The sequence below is a fragment of the Leucopleurus acutus genome (genome assembly GCF_964270905.1).
Source record: "Leucopleurus acutus genome assembly, chromosome: X".
Taxonomy (NCBI): Eukaryota; Metazoa; Chordata; class Mammalia; order Artiodactyla; family Delphinidae; genus Leucopleurus; species Leucopleurus acutus.
In genome coordinates this window covers 27,332,518-27,349,658 of record NC_139148.1, presented here as the reverse complement: position 1 = coordinate 27,349,658, position 17,141 = coordinate 27,332,518, and the positions used below count along the sequence as shown (strand labels likewise).

The following is a 17,141-nucleotide window of genomic DNA, read 5'->3' as shown; positions in this document are numbered from 1 at the left end:
ATCATAAAGATGCCACCAGAAAATTACTAGAACTAATCAATGCATTTGGTAAAGTTTCAGGATACAAAATTAATGCACAGATATCTCTTGCATTCCTATACAATAATTATAAAAATTCTGAAAGAGAAATTAAGAAAACACTCCCATTTACCATTGCAACAAAAAGAATAAAATACCTAGGAATAAACCTACCTAGGGAGACAAAAGCCCTGTATGCAGAAAACTATAAGACACTGATGAACGAAATTAAAGATGATACAAACAGATGGAGAGATATACCATGTTCTGGGATTGGAATTATCAGTATTGTGAAAATGACTATACTACCGAAAGCAATCTACAGATTCAATGCAATCCCTATCAAAATACCAATGGCATTTTTTACAGAACTAGAACAAAAAATCTTAAAATTTGTATGGAGACACAAAAGACCCTGAATAGCCAAAACAGTCTTGAGGGGAAAAAAAAGGAGCTGGAGGAATCAGACTGCCTGACTTAAGGCTATACTACAAAGCTACAGTAATCAAGACAATATGTTACTGGCACAGAAGCAGAAATATAGATCAATAGAACAGGATAGAAAGCCCAGAGATAACCCCACACACCTATGGTCAACTAATCTATGACAAAGGAGGCAAGAATATACAATGGAGAAAAGACAGCCTCTTCAATAAGTGGTGCGGGCAAAACTGGACTGCTACATTTAAAAGAATGAAAGTAGAACACTCCCTCACACCATTCACAAAAATAAGCTCAAAAGGCATTAGAAACCTAAATGTAAGACTGGGCACTATAATACTCTTAGAGGAAAACATAGGAAGAACACTCTTTGACCTAAATCACAGCAAGATCTTTTTTGATCCACCTCCTAGAGTAATGGAAATAAAAACAAAAATAAACAAATGGGACCTAATGAAACTTAAGAGCTTTTGCAATGCAAAGGAAACAAGACGAAAAGACAACCCTCAGAATGGGAGAAAATATTTGCAAATGAATCAACAGACAAAGGATTAATTTCCAAAATATACAAACAGTTCATGCAGCTCAATATTAAAAAAAAAACCCAATCCAAAAATGAGCAGAAGACCTAAGTAGACATTTCTCCAAAGAAGACATAGAGATGGCTAAGAAGCACATGAAAAGCTGTTCAACATCACCAATTAGAATGGGCATCATCAGAAAATCTACAAACAACAAATGCTGGAGAGGGTGTGGAGAAAAGGGAACCCTCCTGGCACTATTGGTGGGAATGTAAATTGATACAGCCACTATGGAGAACAGTATGGAGGTTCCTTAAAAAACTAAAAATAGAATTACCATATGACCCAGCAATCCCACTGCTGGGTATATACCCAGAAAAAAACGTAATTCAAGAAGACACATGCACCCCAATGTTCATTTCAGCACTATTTACAATAGCCAGGTTATGGAAGCAACCTCAATGCCCATCAACAGATGAGTGGATAAAGAAGATGTGGTACATGTATACAATGGAATATTACTCAGCCATGGAAAGGAACGAAACTGGGTCATTTGTAGAGACGTGGATGGTTCTAGAGACTGTCATACAGAGTGAAGTAAGTCAGAAAGAGAAAAACAAATATCGTTTATTAATGCATTTGTGTGGAACCTAGAAAAATGGTACAGTTGAACCGGTTTGTCAGACAGAAATAGAGACACAGATGTAGAGAACAAACATATGGACACCAAGCAGGGAAAGTGGTGGGGAGGGGAGTGGTGATGGTGTGATGAATTGGGAGATTGGGATTGACATATATACACTAATATATATAAAATGCATAAGAACCTGCTCTATAAAAAAATAAACTTCTACAATTCAAAAAAAAGAGTAGTTTAAAGATTGCGGGAACATCCTTGGTAAAAAATGGAAATTAAGATGTGAACTACATCACTAGGAAGAGCATGAAAAGATAGATTCAGGGGAACCTGTTTGTGTGGATGAAAAGGAGAAGAAGGCATATGATTTAGATATGTCCTACTTGGGGCTGAGTAAATGGTTATGACATTTGCAGTTAGGAAGTGAGAAAAATCAGGTTAGTCAACATGTTGGCACAGTGACTGAGGAAGAGAGAATAAGTAACAGGCTCTTTTTTTAGAAAGAAATAGTTCCTTTTCTATAGGTTCTGTTTTAGACGTGTAGTGCTTGAGATGCTTTAGGGGATATTATGTGAAAAGGTCTTGCATTCAGTTATACAACTGTGTTAATGTACTATGTTAATAAATGTTTTATCCTGCTTTTAAAACTAAAAAAAAGGAATAGACACAGTTAAATTTTCACATGTACTATTGATGTTCTAGATCACCTTCAGGAAGTTGGTTTAACAAAAACTTATGTTTGCCTTTGAAAAAAGTAAGAAATTCCATTGTCCATCATTCTAGCTGTAACACAATGAACAATTTCTTTTATAAGTAATATAAAATGTGAGATAATATTTGGGTGTTAAATTTCAAATGTCTTCTCCAGAGTAACATTTACTCCCATGTATTCATTTTTCCTTCTTTTCCAGTTGAAAGAATTCAGAGTCAGTGGGATGAAGTACAGGAACACCTTCAGAACCGGAGGCAACAGTTGAATGAAATGTTAAAAGATTCAACACAATGGCTGGAAGCTAAGGAAGAAGCTCAGCAGGTCTTGGGGCAGGCCAGAGCCAAGCTTGAGTCATGGAAGGAGGGTCCCTACACAATGGATGCAATCCAAAGGAAAATCACAGAAACCAAGGTTAGTATCAAAGATATGTTCTTAAAATAAAATACACTGGATAAAATTATACCATGGATTAAAATCTACTGATTTTTAATGTTAATTTATGAAAAGAAAGCAAGCTGAAATGAACAGTAGTCTTTGCAGTCAAAGTAAAGTAGAGATTAGAGGAAAATTGATGGCTAATATCAATGTTAAAATTAATTTTGTTTAATAAATCAGATACAGTGGTGTGGTTTTCACACTGCATCATCTTTTAAGATCACTTCAAAATTGTTGTGCGTACTTCTGTAGTATCAGGAAGTCAATCAGGTGGACTTAATTCCTTCTTAGAAAAAGTAACAGGTCTACTCCTTCCTACTTTATTTGAGGGCACTGAATGGAGAAGGGAAGGGTGGATATGAGAATAAGGTAGGGATAAGGTGTACTCTCACTTTCTCCTCCCATTTTCTGACCTCCAGCCCAACTTCCCTTCTTCCTCTTCCTTTTCTTCTTCTTCTTCCTCTCTCCCCCCCACCAAACTTCATCATATATTTGTCCACTTAATAATCTAGAACTTTTCAGGGTAAATGAAACAGAAAAAGGAAAGGAAAGGAAATTTGTTTGACTGTGCATTATCAAGCACCATGCGTGGTACTTTATAAATATTGAATCCTTTCAAACCTTATATTTATAGGTCAGTTTGGAAAGACCTTAAATGCTAAACAATGGGTAGTCCTTAGGGGATTTTAAGCAGAGAAGTGGCATAGTGAGAACTTGATCACATTGATGACAACACTCTATAGGGTTTTTTTCTGGTAGGAAAAGGCCTTCTGCTAAACACGTATTTGAATCTCAGATTGCCTATGTCATCTGAGAAAAAAAGCCATATAGTTTTCTTGCATGGAACGGCTCCCATTTCTAAATTAATCCTTGTTTAGACTATGCTGAGTCACAGAGTATATTTATTTACACTAGGTTTATTTGAAAAATAAACCCTGAAATCTCAGTAGCTGAATACAATGGTGATTAATTCCTTGGTTGTGTCATAGTTCAATAGAGGTCAAAGAACCCTTCTTGGGAGCTCTCTCCTAAATGGTGATTTGGGGGCCCAAACTTTTCTAATTTTATCAAACTATAATTTTAAAATCATGGCTGCCCAAAGTCACCACAGAAGAGTAAGAGAGAATGTGGTCAAGACATGGGATTTTATGGCCAGGCCTCGAGATTATGGACATCACTTCCACCCAAAACCCATTGACCAGAACTTGTTCCCAGTTTAATTTCAGGAAGAATAAATGGGAATGATGAACTAGTGAGCTTTTAGCCAGTCCTTGTCATAGCTAGTTTTCCAAAGGGTCTGAACAGCAATGAGGACAGGATTTTTATTATATGACAAGAATGTTAGAAAGCCACATAGGATTTTACAAACCTATCAGTACCTTTGTTGGAGGCAACATCTAGATGAATAAAAATTCTCTCTTTCACAAGATACTTTTTACCACTAAGATTTTCTCCCTTTGATGAGCATAGATGAATTAGGAATTTCTAATGATGGTTTGTCCAATTTTCCACTTGACTATGTGAAACAGAATCCATGTGGTTATTCTTGAGGGTTCTGGTCTTATCCGTCATGTACTCAGTATGTTATGCTATTTCTTTTTTCTTCTCAAAAATTTAGGGTTCTGTGAATCTAGCGGATCACGGAACAAAGTGGTTAACTGGTCAGGAGGAATTACCAGGGAAAAATAATTTGGATTGGACCCTTGAGTTAGATGAGGGAAAGGAGAGATGAGAGGCATATAGAGACAGAGTTGATCAGGGCAACAAGACTCTGAAATTTGGCAATTGAGAAATACGCTTTTTTTTTTTTTTTTTTTTTTGCGGTACGCGGGCCTCTCACTGCTGTGGCCTCTCCCGTTGCGGAGCACAGACTCTGGACGCGCAGGCTCAGTGGCCATGGCTTACAGGCCCAGCCGCTCCGCGGCATGTGGGATCTTCCCAGACCGGGGCACGAACCCGTGTCCCCTGCATTGGCAGGCGGACTCTCAACCACTGCACCACCAGGGAAGCCCGAGGATTACTCTTAAAACATACAGGAATCCTAAAGTGATAGCAAGAAGGATTTGGGTTTAATAGCTTTTGGAAAAGCAAGGAGCTTTAAAATAAGAGACAGAAAGAGTTGCAAAAGAAAATATGAAAGGAGGAAACAAAACAATTTTTTCATCAAAATGAGTAAGGTGTTTTGGACACCTGAAACAAAGGCAAGATTGTATTATATTTGCTATCCTTGTCAAACTTTTGAAATAAAAATTTGCTTTTGAATAGTCCATCTAAAACTGCATCTTAAAAATGGCTCCGCCATTATCTTTGGAAACTTATGTTTTTGTTTGTATTATATGTTTAGGAATTTAATGATATATATTGCTGTAACTTCACTGTAAGTTCCTAACGTAAAGAAGACTAAAGCTGTAATTTTCCTGTCCATTTCCTAAATGACATATGCTAAAACTAAAAGTAATGCTAACCCTAATAACTAACATTTAGTGAGTACTTGGCTATTTGTCAAAAACTGTGCTAACCACTTCACATATATTGGCTTATTTCATCCTCCCAAACACTTTCCATGAAAAGTACTATTATTGTTCCCTGTTTACAGATAAGTAAATTGAAAGCCTAGCGAAGTTCAGTAACTCCTCTTTAAAAGCAGCGGAGTTGGGATACGAATGCATAGCAATTACTCTTTTTTTTTTTTACATCTTCATTGGAGTATAATTGCTTTACAGTGGTGTGTTAGTTTCTGCTTTATAACAAAATGAATCAGCTATACATATATCCCCATATCTCCTCCCTCTTTTGTAAACGACCTCACAGATTTCCTCCTTAACCGGTTGTCTGTGTGTCTAAAACAAATCAAGAAAACACCGTGAGGATCAGAAAGGGAGACCATTGGAGTTGTGAACTGACAAATAAGATTATATTACTGATAAGCCAACAGGTGGAAAATGAAAGCAGTGAAACAGTATACCAGGGAGAAGTTTTCATATTTTGTTTTACTGTGAAAAACTAAAAAGATAATTGCAAATTGTATTCCATTTTTAATGAAACTACAATGTTTAATTCTTATAAAAGGAGGCTTATAAAATCAGGGAGCCTTATAAAGTGGAGGGCTGCCTTTATGTCTAATGTGTTATCATTCCTGAATGATATTAGCTGGCTTATCACTTACAATTTTATTTGCGGAAGAAAGTGTGAAAATAGACATATTAGACAATGGTTAATTTGACAAGGATCTCCTTGCTCCATGAATTCTTTCTTAGTCTATGTGTCTAGGGTTAACAAGAGAGCTTGGTGAGCCTCGTAAGGCAGTCATCAGGCTGTCTCTATAGAATTGGAGAGCTGTGATTCCAGCAGCCAGCCTCCTTTGCAGCAGCATCGCTGTGACTGCCCTCCCTGTGACAATGAAATGGTTTCAAAGCCAACCACCAGCACCGTTACACTCTTTGAAAACTTAAACCAGTCACCATACCTGAGCTAAAGAAAAAAATCACTCATAATTCTGATATTTTCATGATTCATAATTGCCAACCTCTGTCTATAATCTCTTCCATTTCTTTTTTTCTTTTTCTTTTTCTTTTTTTGGGCCGCACCACACGGCTTAAGGGATTTTAGTTCCCCAACGCGGGATTGAACCCAGGCCCTCGGCAGTGAGAGCATGGAGCCCTAACCACTGGACTGCCAGGGAATTCCCCTCACTTCCATTTCTTATCTACATATTTTTAATTGTCTTCATAATGTAGATAAAATTTTGAATTCTGATTTTAAAGTTAGTATTATATAAATATATATGTTGCTACATAACTTTTAATAATTATCATTTTTAATTATAATATTTCATTAAGTTCCATCTTTCACCATTTCCCTACTAATTAGACACTTAGAAAACCTCCACTCTTGGTTAGAAAAAAATAGTGGAGAAAAAATTGGAATAACAACAGCCCCTTCACAAAGTAGAACTGAAATCTGAGATAGCATCTGGGAAAAGTCCATCTTGAAAGCATAGACAAGGTGGAAGGAGATAGAAACAGTAACTATTTGGCAAAAGAATAGACTGTAGATAGCCCATCGTGTCAATAATTAATGAGTAGATCATTAAATGATGCCCATAATGTATGTTCAGTTTCTTTCTTTCCTATATAACCCTTAATTTTTTGGAAACAAAAACATAAGTTGAGTAAGTACTTGATTTTGTTAACTGCATGGCTTCATTTGCTCTTCTACATGGTCCTAGTAAAACAATAATGCTCTTTTGAGATAGAAAGACAGATATTAGGCGAAATCATACAGGATTTCCATCCTAATCAAAATGTCTGCCAAAAGGCTATGGCAGAATCCTATGAGAGATGATGCCATTTAACTTTCATAAGAGGTCAGATGGTATGCCTTTGGCACCTAAAACTGCCAGCAATGGTCATCATGGGATTTCTTTTTTTTTTTATTTAACATCTTTATTGGGGTATAATTGCTTTACAATGGTGTGTTAGTTTCTGCTTTATAACAAAGTGAATCAGTTATACATATATATATGTTCCCATATCTCTTCCCTCTTACGTCTCCCTCCCTCCCACCCTCCCTATCCCACCCCTCCAGGCAGTCACAAAGCACCGAGCTGATATCCCTGTGCTATGCGGCTGCTTCCCACTAGCTATCTACCTTACGTTTGGTAGTGTATATATGTCCATGCCTCTCTCTCGCTTTGTCACAGCTCACCCTTCCCCCTCCCCATATCCTCAAGTCCGTTCTCCAGTAGGTCTGTGTCTTTATTCCTGTCTTACCCCTAGGTACTTCATGACATTTTTTCCCTTAAATTCCATACATATGTGTTAGCATACGGTATTTGTCTTTCTCTTTCCGACTTACTTCACTCTGTATGACAGACTCTAGGTCTGTCCACCTCATTACAAATAGCTCAATTTCGTTTCTTTTTACGGCTGAGTAATATTCCATTGTATATATGTGCCACATCTTTATCCATTCATCCGATGATGGGCACTTAGGTTGTTTCCATCTCCGGGCTATTGTAAATAGAGCTGCAATGAACATTTTGGTACATGACTCTTTTTGAATTATGGTTTTCTCAGGGTATATGCCCAGTAGTGGGATTGCTGGGTCGTATGGTAGTTCTGTTTGCAGTTTTTTAAGGAACCTCCATACTGTTCTCCATAGTGGCTGTACCAATTCACGTTCCCACCAGCAGTGCAAGAGTGTTCCCTTTTCTCCACACCCTCTCCAGCATTTATTGTTTCTAGATTTTTTGATGATGGCCATCCTGACTGGTGTGAGATGATATCTCATGGTAGTTTTGATTTGCATTTCTCTAATGATTAATGATGTTGAGCATTCTTTCATGTGTTTGTTGGCAGTCTGTACATCTTCTTTGGAGAAATGTCTATTTAGGTCTTCTGCCCATTTTTGGATTGGGTTGTTTGTTTTTTTGTTATTGAGCTGCATGAGGTGCTTGTAAATTTTGGAAATTAATCTATTGTCAGTTGCTTCATTTGCAAATATTTTCTCCCATTCTGAGGGTTGTCTTTTGGTCTTGTTTCCTTTGCTGTGCAAAAGCTTTGAAGTTTCACTAGGTCCCATTTGTTTATTTTTGTTTTTATTTCCATTTCTCTAGGAGGTGGGTCAAAAAGGATCTTGCTGTTATTTATGTCATAGAGTGTTCTGCCTATGTTTTCCTCTAAGAGTTAGATAGTTTCTGGCCTTACAGTTAGGTCTTTAATCCATTTTGAGCTTATTTTTGTGTATGGTGTTAGGGAGTGATCTAATCTCATACTTTTACATGTACCTGTTCAGTTTTCCCAGCACCACTTATTGAAGAGGCTGTCCTTTCTCCACTGTACATTCCTACCTCCTTTATCAAAGATAAGGTGACCATATGTGTGTGGGTTTATCTCTGGGTTTTCTATCCTGTTCCATTGATCTATCTTTCTGTTTTTGTGCCAGTACCATACTGTCTTGATTACTGTAGCTTTGTAGTATAGTCTGAAGTCAGGGAGCCTGATTCCTCCAGCTCCGTGTTTCGTTCTCAAGATTGCTTTGGCTATTCGGGGTCTTTTGTGTTTCCATACAAATTGTGAAATTTTTTGTTCTAGTTCTGTGAAAAATGCCAGTGGTAGTTTGATAGGGATTGCATTGAATCTATAGATTGCTTTGGGTAGTAGAGTCATTTTCACAATGTTGATTCTCCCAATCCAAGAACATGGTATATCTTTCCATCTATTTGTATCGTCTTTAATTTCTTTCATCAGTGTCTTATAATTTTCTGCATACAGGTCTTTTGTCTCCTTAGGTAGGTTTATTCCTAGATATTTTATTCTTTTTGTTGCAATGGTAAGTGGAAGTGTTTTCTTGATTTCACTTTCAGATTTTTCATCCTTAGTGTATAGGAATGCCAGAGATTTCTGTGCATTAATTTTGTATCCTGCTACTTTACCAAGTTCATTGATTAGCTCTAGTAGTTTTCTGGTAGCATCTTTAGGATTCTCTATGTATAGTATCATGTCATCTGCAAACAGTGACAGCTTTACTTCTTCTTTTCCAATTTGGAGGGATTTCTTTTATTTGGCAGAATCTTGGTTTATTTCACAACCTGTTTCCCAGGCTATTAAGATTGGTCCAAACTTGCCAGTGGATTCTTTGGAAAAATTATTTCTTGATGATTTTAAACTTTCTTTTCCAGTGTAGAGAGATTTACCCAGGCTCAGAATTTTCATTTATTTTTTCCCCTTTCAGCCTTTGAAAGAGAAATTCCTTTTTTTGTCTCTCTTGTGATTGCTTTTGTGTCAAATTCAGCATAAAAGCTTTTCAAACGTGACGGCATTAGCTGTTTTGTGCTTGACTGAGCTAAGAGTACATGAATTCAGTAGAGAAGTGCAATCTTATTTGAGCCTAGCTGATTTAGCTATATAATACTTACAACTATCTGAGGTGAGAAACCCAATAGTTTATCAAATTATTAAATAAAGATTTCCAAGGCTGCAAAATATCTGTGTTTTGAAGACATTCTTTAGGGAACTTGAAATGTAGATAAACTGTAATCATGTAATTAATTTTAAAAGTTGAATTTGTTATATGTAGTAAATCTGATAGCTATTTGAGGATTGCAAATTATTTTACCAGGGAAGAAACTAATCAGAGAGAACTTTTTTTTTTCAAATATGGAATTAGAGCCTTGTCATTTTCATTATTTGAGGGGCTGGGTGGCATTAGGTAGTATCCTTATCTACCAAAAAGATATATACAGTAATGGAAGCTAAATTCTCCTTTCATACATTTTATTTACTTTTAGGATGAGCACAAAATTAAATCAGCAAGTTGACCCACCGTGGTAGTTTGAGGTTTGGATTTCTGATACAGTAATGAAAAACATTATCAGAAAACTTCTTCGTAGGACCTGCCATTTTTCCATGTAGTTTCTTTATTCCCTTTTGTTCTCCCCTAAAGATCCCACATGATTAAGAAGAAAGAATCAATAACCTGATAGTCCTTTTCCTCCCAAAGTATGTATAAAGCTATTAAATTTCTCAAAGCACACAAACAGAGTGCTTCCTACATCACTGATAGAGCACAGGAAAAATAATGGGTGGTTTTCCAGGTACTGCTATAGTATATAAATATTTAATGCAGAGTCACAAAGACTTGGATAGCATTATGCTCTGATTGCACCATATTTTGCCTTATTTCCTTTTCACACTTTAACTTATTCCATGCTTGAAAATATAACGTGGCAACTCTGTAAATCCACTCCTCCATAAAAGCAGCAAATGCAAAATTGTTAAAATTGCCTTTTCTAAACTCTGGAAATTAACCAGAGGTTGGCAACAATATGTAAACTACTGGACTTCACTAAGAACAGCAGGGTTTGAGGGTTTTTAACTTGGCCTTTTCCCATCAGTTTCTCCCAGTTACACAGTAGCCTTAAAAATTAATAGTCTTACAGCTACCAGAGAAAAAGAATAGAACTTGTATTGAGCATGTTTTCTGACCACAACAGTATGAAACTAGAAATCAATTACAGAAAGAAAAATGAGAAAGGAACAAACATTTGGAGACTAAACAATAGGCCACTAAAAAAGTAATGGGTCAATGAAGAAATTAAAGGGAAAATCAGAAAATACCTCAAGACAAATGAAAATGGAAACACAAAACTCCAAAATCTATGGGATGCAGCAAAAGCCGTTCTAAGCGGGAAGTTTATAATGATGCAGGCCTTCCTCAAGAAAAAAGAAAAATCTCAAACAAGCAACCTAACATACCATCTAAAGGAATTAGAAAAAGAACAAACAAAGCCCAAAGTCCTCGGAAGGAAGGAAATAATAAATATAGGAGAAGAAATAAATAAAATAGAAACAAAATAAAACAAAAAAATAGAAAAGATCAATGAAACCAAGAGCTGTTTTTTTGAAAAGATAAACAAAACTGATAAACTTTTAGCCAGGCTCACCAGGAAGAAAAGAGAGAAGACTCAAACAAAATAAGAAATGAAAGAAGAGAAATAACAACCAATACTAGAGAGATACAAATAATCTTAAGAGAATACTACGAACAGTTATACACCAACAAATTGGACAACCTAGAAGAAAATGGACAATTTTCTAGAAACATACAACCTGCCAAGACTGAATCAAGAAGAAACAGCCAATTTGAACATACCAATCACTAGTAGTGAAATTGATTTTCTAGTAAAAAAAAAAAAAAACAAACCTCTCAGCAAAGAATAGTCCAGGACCAGACAGCTTCATAGGAGAATTCTACCAAACATATTAAAGAACTTAAACCTATCCTCAAACTATTCCAAAAAATTGAAGAGGACAGAATACTCCAAAATTCATTGTATGAGGCTACCATTACCCTAGTATGCAAACCAGACAAAGGCACTACAAAAAAAAAAAGACACGAAAATTATAGGCCAATATCTTTGATGCATATAAATTGAAAAACCTCAACAAAATATTAGCAAACCAAATCCAACAATGTATAAAAAGGATCATACATCATGATCAAGTTGGATAAAGGACGGTTCAGTGTTTGCAAATCAATATAATATACCACATTAACAAAAGGAAAGATAAAAAAACACATGATCACCTCAGTAGATGCAGAAAAAGCATTTGACAGAATTCAACATCTGTTAATGATAAAAAACAAACAAAAACTCTCAACAAAGTGAGTATAGAGGGGACATATCTCAACATAATAAAGGCCATTTATGACAAAGCCACAGGTAACATCATACTCAATAGTGAAAAACTGAAAGCCTTTCCTCTAAATTCAGGAATAAGACAAGGAAGCCTACTCTCACCACTTCTATTTAACATAGTATTGGCAGTCTTAGCCACAGCAATCAGACAAGAAAAAGAAATAAAAGGCATCGAAATTGAAATGAAAGAAGTAAAACTAACTATTTGAAGATAACATGATGCTTTATATAGAAAACCCTAAAGTCTCCACCCAAAAACTAGTAGAACTCAGAAATGAATTCAGCAAATTTGCAGGTTACAAGATTAATATACAGAAGTCTGTTGCTTTTCTATATACTAATAATGAAGTATTGGAAAGAGAAAGTTAAAAAAAATCCTGTTTAAAATCACATCGAAAAAGAATAAAATACCTTGGAATAAACTTAACCAAAGACGTGAAAGACCTATACTCTGATGAAGGAAATTGAAGATGATGCAAAGAAATGGAAAGATATTTCATGCTCTTGGATTGGAAGAATTAATATTGTTAAAATGGCCATAGTACCCAAAGGAATCTACAGATTTAATGCTACCCCTATCAAAATACCCATGACATTTTTCACAGAACTAGAACAAATAATCCTAAAATTCATATGAAACCATAAAAGACCCCAAATTGCCAAAGCAATCTTTAGAAAAAAGAAAAAAGTTGGAAGTATCACCTTCTCGGACTACAGTAATCAAAACAGCATGGTATTGGCACAAACAGACACGTGGATAAATGGAACATAGTAGAGAGCCCAGAGATAAACCCACACACCTATGGTTAATTAATCTATGCCAAAGGAGGCTGAAGTATACAATGGAGAAAAGACAGTCTCTTCAACAAGTGGTGCTGGGAAAACTGGACAGCTACATGTAAAAGAATGAGATTAGAACATTTCCTCACACCATATACAAAAATAAACTCAAAATGGATTAAAGACCTAAATGTAAGACCTGAAACCATAAAACCCCTAGAGGAGAATATAGGCAGAACACTTTCTGACATAAATCATAGCAACATTATTTTTGGATCTCTTTCCTAAGGCAAAAGAAATAAAAGCGAAAATAAGCAAGTGGGACCTAATTAAACTTAAAGGCTCTTGCACAGCAAAGGAAACCGTCAACAAAATGAAAAGACAACCTACAGACTGGGAGAAAATATTTGCAAATGATGCTACTGACAAGGGATTAATCTCCAAAATATACAGACAGCTCATACAGCTTAGTATCAGAAAACCAACCCAATCAAAAAATGGGAAGAAGACTTGAGTAGACATTTTTCCAAAGAAAACGTTCTGATGGCCAATAGGCACATGAAAAGGCACATTTGCTAATTATTAGAGAAATGCAAATCAAAACAGCAGTGAGATAGCACCTCACACCTGTCAGAATGGCTATCATCAAAAGATCTACAAATAACCAGTGTTGACAAGGATGTGAAGAAAAAGGAAGCCCTTTGTACACTTTTGTTGGGTGTGTAAATTGGTGCAGCCACAATGGAAAACAGTATGAAGGTTCCTCAAAAAACTAAAAGTAGAACTACCATATGATCCAGCAATTCCACTCCTGTGTACATATCTGAAAAAAATGAAAACACTAATTTTAAAAGATACATGCACCCCGGTATTCATAGCAGTGCTAATTATAATTACCAAGATATGGAAGCAACCCAAATGCCCATCAACAGATGAATGTATAAAGAAGATGTGGTATATATATACACACACACACACACACACACACACACACACACACACACACATACATACAATGAAATATTAGTCATGAAAAAGAATGAAATTCTGCCATTTGTAGCAGTGTGGATGGACCTAGAGAATATTATACTGAGTGAAATAAGCCAGACAGAGAAAGACAGTGTGTATTACTTATATGTGGAATCTAAAATATATTACAAATGAATGTATATGCAAAACAGAAACAGACTCACAGACTGAATGTTTTTCCCTTAGATCAGGAACAAGATAAAGGTGACTGCTCTCACCACTTCTATTTACCACGGTACTGGCAGTTCAGGATGGGAAAATAGGCAAGAAAAAATAGATAAAAATCATCCAGATTGGAAAGGAAGAAGTAAAACTATATCTATTTGCAGATGACATAATCTTGTATATAGATGATCCTAAGGAGTACACTAAAAATGTAATTCAGCAAATTTGGAGGATCCAAGATCAAAATGCAAAAATCAATTATTTTTCTATATACTAGCAATGAATAATCTGAACAATGAAATTCAGAAAATTTTTTCATTTATAATAGCAACAAAAAATAAAATAATTAGGCATAAGAAAAATGCAACACTTTTCCATTAACAACTACAATGCTGAAAGAATTTAAAGAAGATTTAAGTAAACGGAAAAGCATGCCATATTCCCAGATCAAAAAACTTAATATTGTTAAGATAGCAATATCCCCAAATTGATCTACAGACTCTATGCAATTCTTATCAAAATCCTCACTAGTTTTTCTGTAGAAATAGACAAGTAGATCCTAAAATTCATACTGAAATGGAAGGGACAAAGAATAGCCAAAGCAACCTTGAAAAAAGCACAAAGTTGGAGGACACACAGTACCTAATTTCAAAACTTACTAGAAAGCTACAGTAATCAAGACAGTGTGGTACTGACATCAAGGTAAACATATAGATCAATGAAACAAAATGGAAAGTTCAGAACTGAATCCTTGCATTTATGGTCAATTGATTGTTGGCAAGAGTACCTAGACAATTCGAAGGGAAAAGAATATTTTTTCAAAAGTTCATGCTTGCGTAACTAAATGTCCACATACAAAATAATGAAGTTTGACCCTACCTCACACCATACAAAAAAATTAATTCAAAAATGGATCTTAGAGCTAGATATAAGAACTAAAATATTAGAACTCTTATAAGACAACATAGGAGTAGAATGGGGCTTCCCTGGTGGCGCAGTGGTTGAGAGTCCCCCTGCCAATGCAGGGGACACAGGTTTGTGCCCCGGTCCGGGAAGATCCCACATGCCGCGGAGCGCCCATGAGCCATGGCCGCTGAGCCTGCGCGTCTGGAGCCTGTGCTCCACAACGGGAGACGCCACAACAGTGAGAGGCCCGCGTACCGGGGTGGGGGGGGGGGGTGAAGGAGAGCAGGAGTAGAATGAGTTAGGCAGTGTTTTCTTAGACATGACACCAAAAGCCAAAGTGACAAGAGAAAAAATACATAACTTGGGCTTCATCAAAATTAAAAACTTTTGTGCTGCAAGCAATATCATAAAGAGAGTAAAAAGATAACCCACAGAATGGGAGAAAATATTTGCAAACCATATATCTGATAAGAGACTTGTATGCAGAATATGTAAAGAACTCATAACTCAATAAGAACAAGAAAGACTCAATTATAAATCAGCAAAGGATTTTAATAGACATTTCTTCAAAGAAGGTGTATAAGTGGCTAATAAGCACATGAAATGATGGTCAACATCAGTCATTATTAAGAAAATACAAATGAAAACCACAATGAGATACCACTTCATATGCACTAGGGTCATACTTGAGTAGGTATGTCAGTCAGGATAGGCTAAGTTATGCCACAGTAACAAACTATCCCCAAATCTAGAGACAACACAAAGTTTATGTTTTATTCATGTTACATGTCCACTCTAGATTGACAAGGGCATTCTACTTAGCTTAGTTATTCAGGGAGTGCAGCTAATGGGAGCTGCATCTTGATACATACTTCTCTGATCAGAGAGTCAGGAAGCATAATGAATGATGCCACTGGCTCTTAAACCATCTCCCTGGAAGTGACGTGTAGCCAAAATCAGTTATGGTATCATCCCTAATTCAGTGGGGGTGCAGCTGTGTAATCCTCTGGTATGAAAAAGGCTCCGAATGTCTGTGAACAATAATGTAGTCTACTGCAGTAGGTTCATGGGATTTGAAAATAGCCGAGAAAATGCGACTTTCTGGGGATCTGTCCTCTGGCTTTCTCTCTAGAATCATTTCCACCCAACCGTGTCCACACCCTCTCAACCAGACTTCTCTTAGATGCCTGGGGTAGCTGGGTGATTTGTTAATTACAACACTGCTTAAGTCTTTTAATAAAGTCAGCAAATTAAAAAGAGAGCCCAGATAAAGAGAATGCTTTCCAAAATGTCATAATGAAATTAACGTAATGAAGCACTTGGAGGGCTCTCCTCTGTTCTTTTTGTATAAAACTTACTCCAAAGACGCTGGAAAAGAAAGGCGGCCTGAAAAGTAAAGAGGAGGGAAAATAAATTGTATGCCATTAGTTTAATTATAAAAATTCATTACATGAAGTCATGTAAGACAGAAAATAATGGAACTCTAATGGGTTGGCTGATAACACATTTACCAGCCTGCTCTCAGCTTGTAGTCATTGTTGAAAGGACAAAAAAGTAACAACTTTGGTATGTAGTCCTCAGAGCTATTGAAAAGATTAATCATTTCCAGTAAGCTGGAAAATGAGGGCCGTTTTCTCAAATAGTATCCCCTGTATAGTGTTACCTTCTGAAATAGAGTTGCTTGGTAATGTTAGAGGTTTAATAGATGAGTCTTGAAGTTTATGGTGAGAGGCTTTACTTTTGAAATAGATTCCTTACAGATATTTTAACATTTCTATTATATATCCATAAAGAGGTTTTCTAGGTCATTTTAATTCACACAAGCAAGAAAGAAATTGTATTTCTTTTTTCCAATAAATATGTATAGAACATTAATTTATACTTAGGAGTAAACTGTTTAGTGATTTTTTTTAATAAACCAAATATGTATTTTTTCCTGCTGTCTTCGTTTAGCAATGTCTTACTTTATTATATACAGTAATTTTCCAATCATGCTATAATCATCAAGGAGACTATTTTATATTCTTCAAAATTCAATTATAATAAATCCAGCCATCCTCCTTAAATCCTTTTATGTGGAAGCATATCTTCTTTAAGTAGATTGAACCCTAAATATTGAAGCCAAGAAACCTGCATTTTTGTGATGCCTCTTTCACTGACAAGCTATGTCACCTTCAACAAGTCACTTAACCTTTCAGGGTTTTTGTATGGGCAATTATGGGACTGGGTAAGAGGAAAGGAGATAACGAAAGATCAAAGTGGATATTTATGTAAGGATCATATATTTGAGGGCCT

General features: G+C 36.0%; 1 protein-coding gene across 2 annotated transcripts in view; it reads left to right on the top strand.

Moving 5' to 3' along the window:
• Positions 1-17,141, top strand: part of DMD (dystrophin) — a gene marked incomplete at its 5' end in the record, with an annotated part of 2,126,456 nt that overhangs the window by 1,555,023 nt on the left and 554,292 nt on the right. For both annotated transcript variants that reach the window (XM_082864911.1, XM_082864910.1), the window contains one exon: positions 2,529-2,740. In XM_082864911.1, coding sequence (XP_082721037.1) covers positions 2,529-2,740 — 212 coding nt within the window. The remainder of the gene's footprint in view (positions 1-2,528; positions 2,741-17,141) is intronic.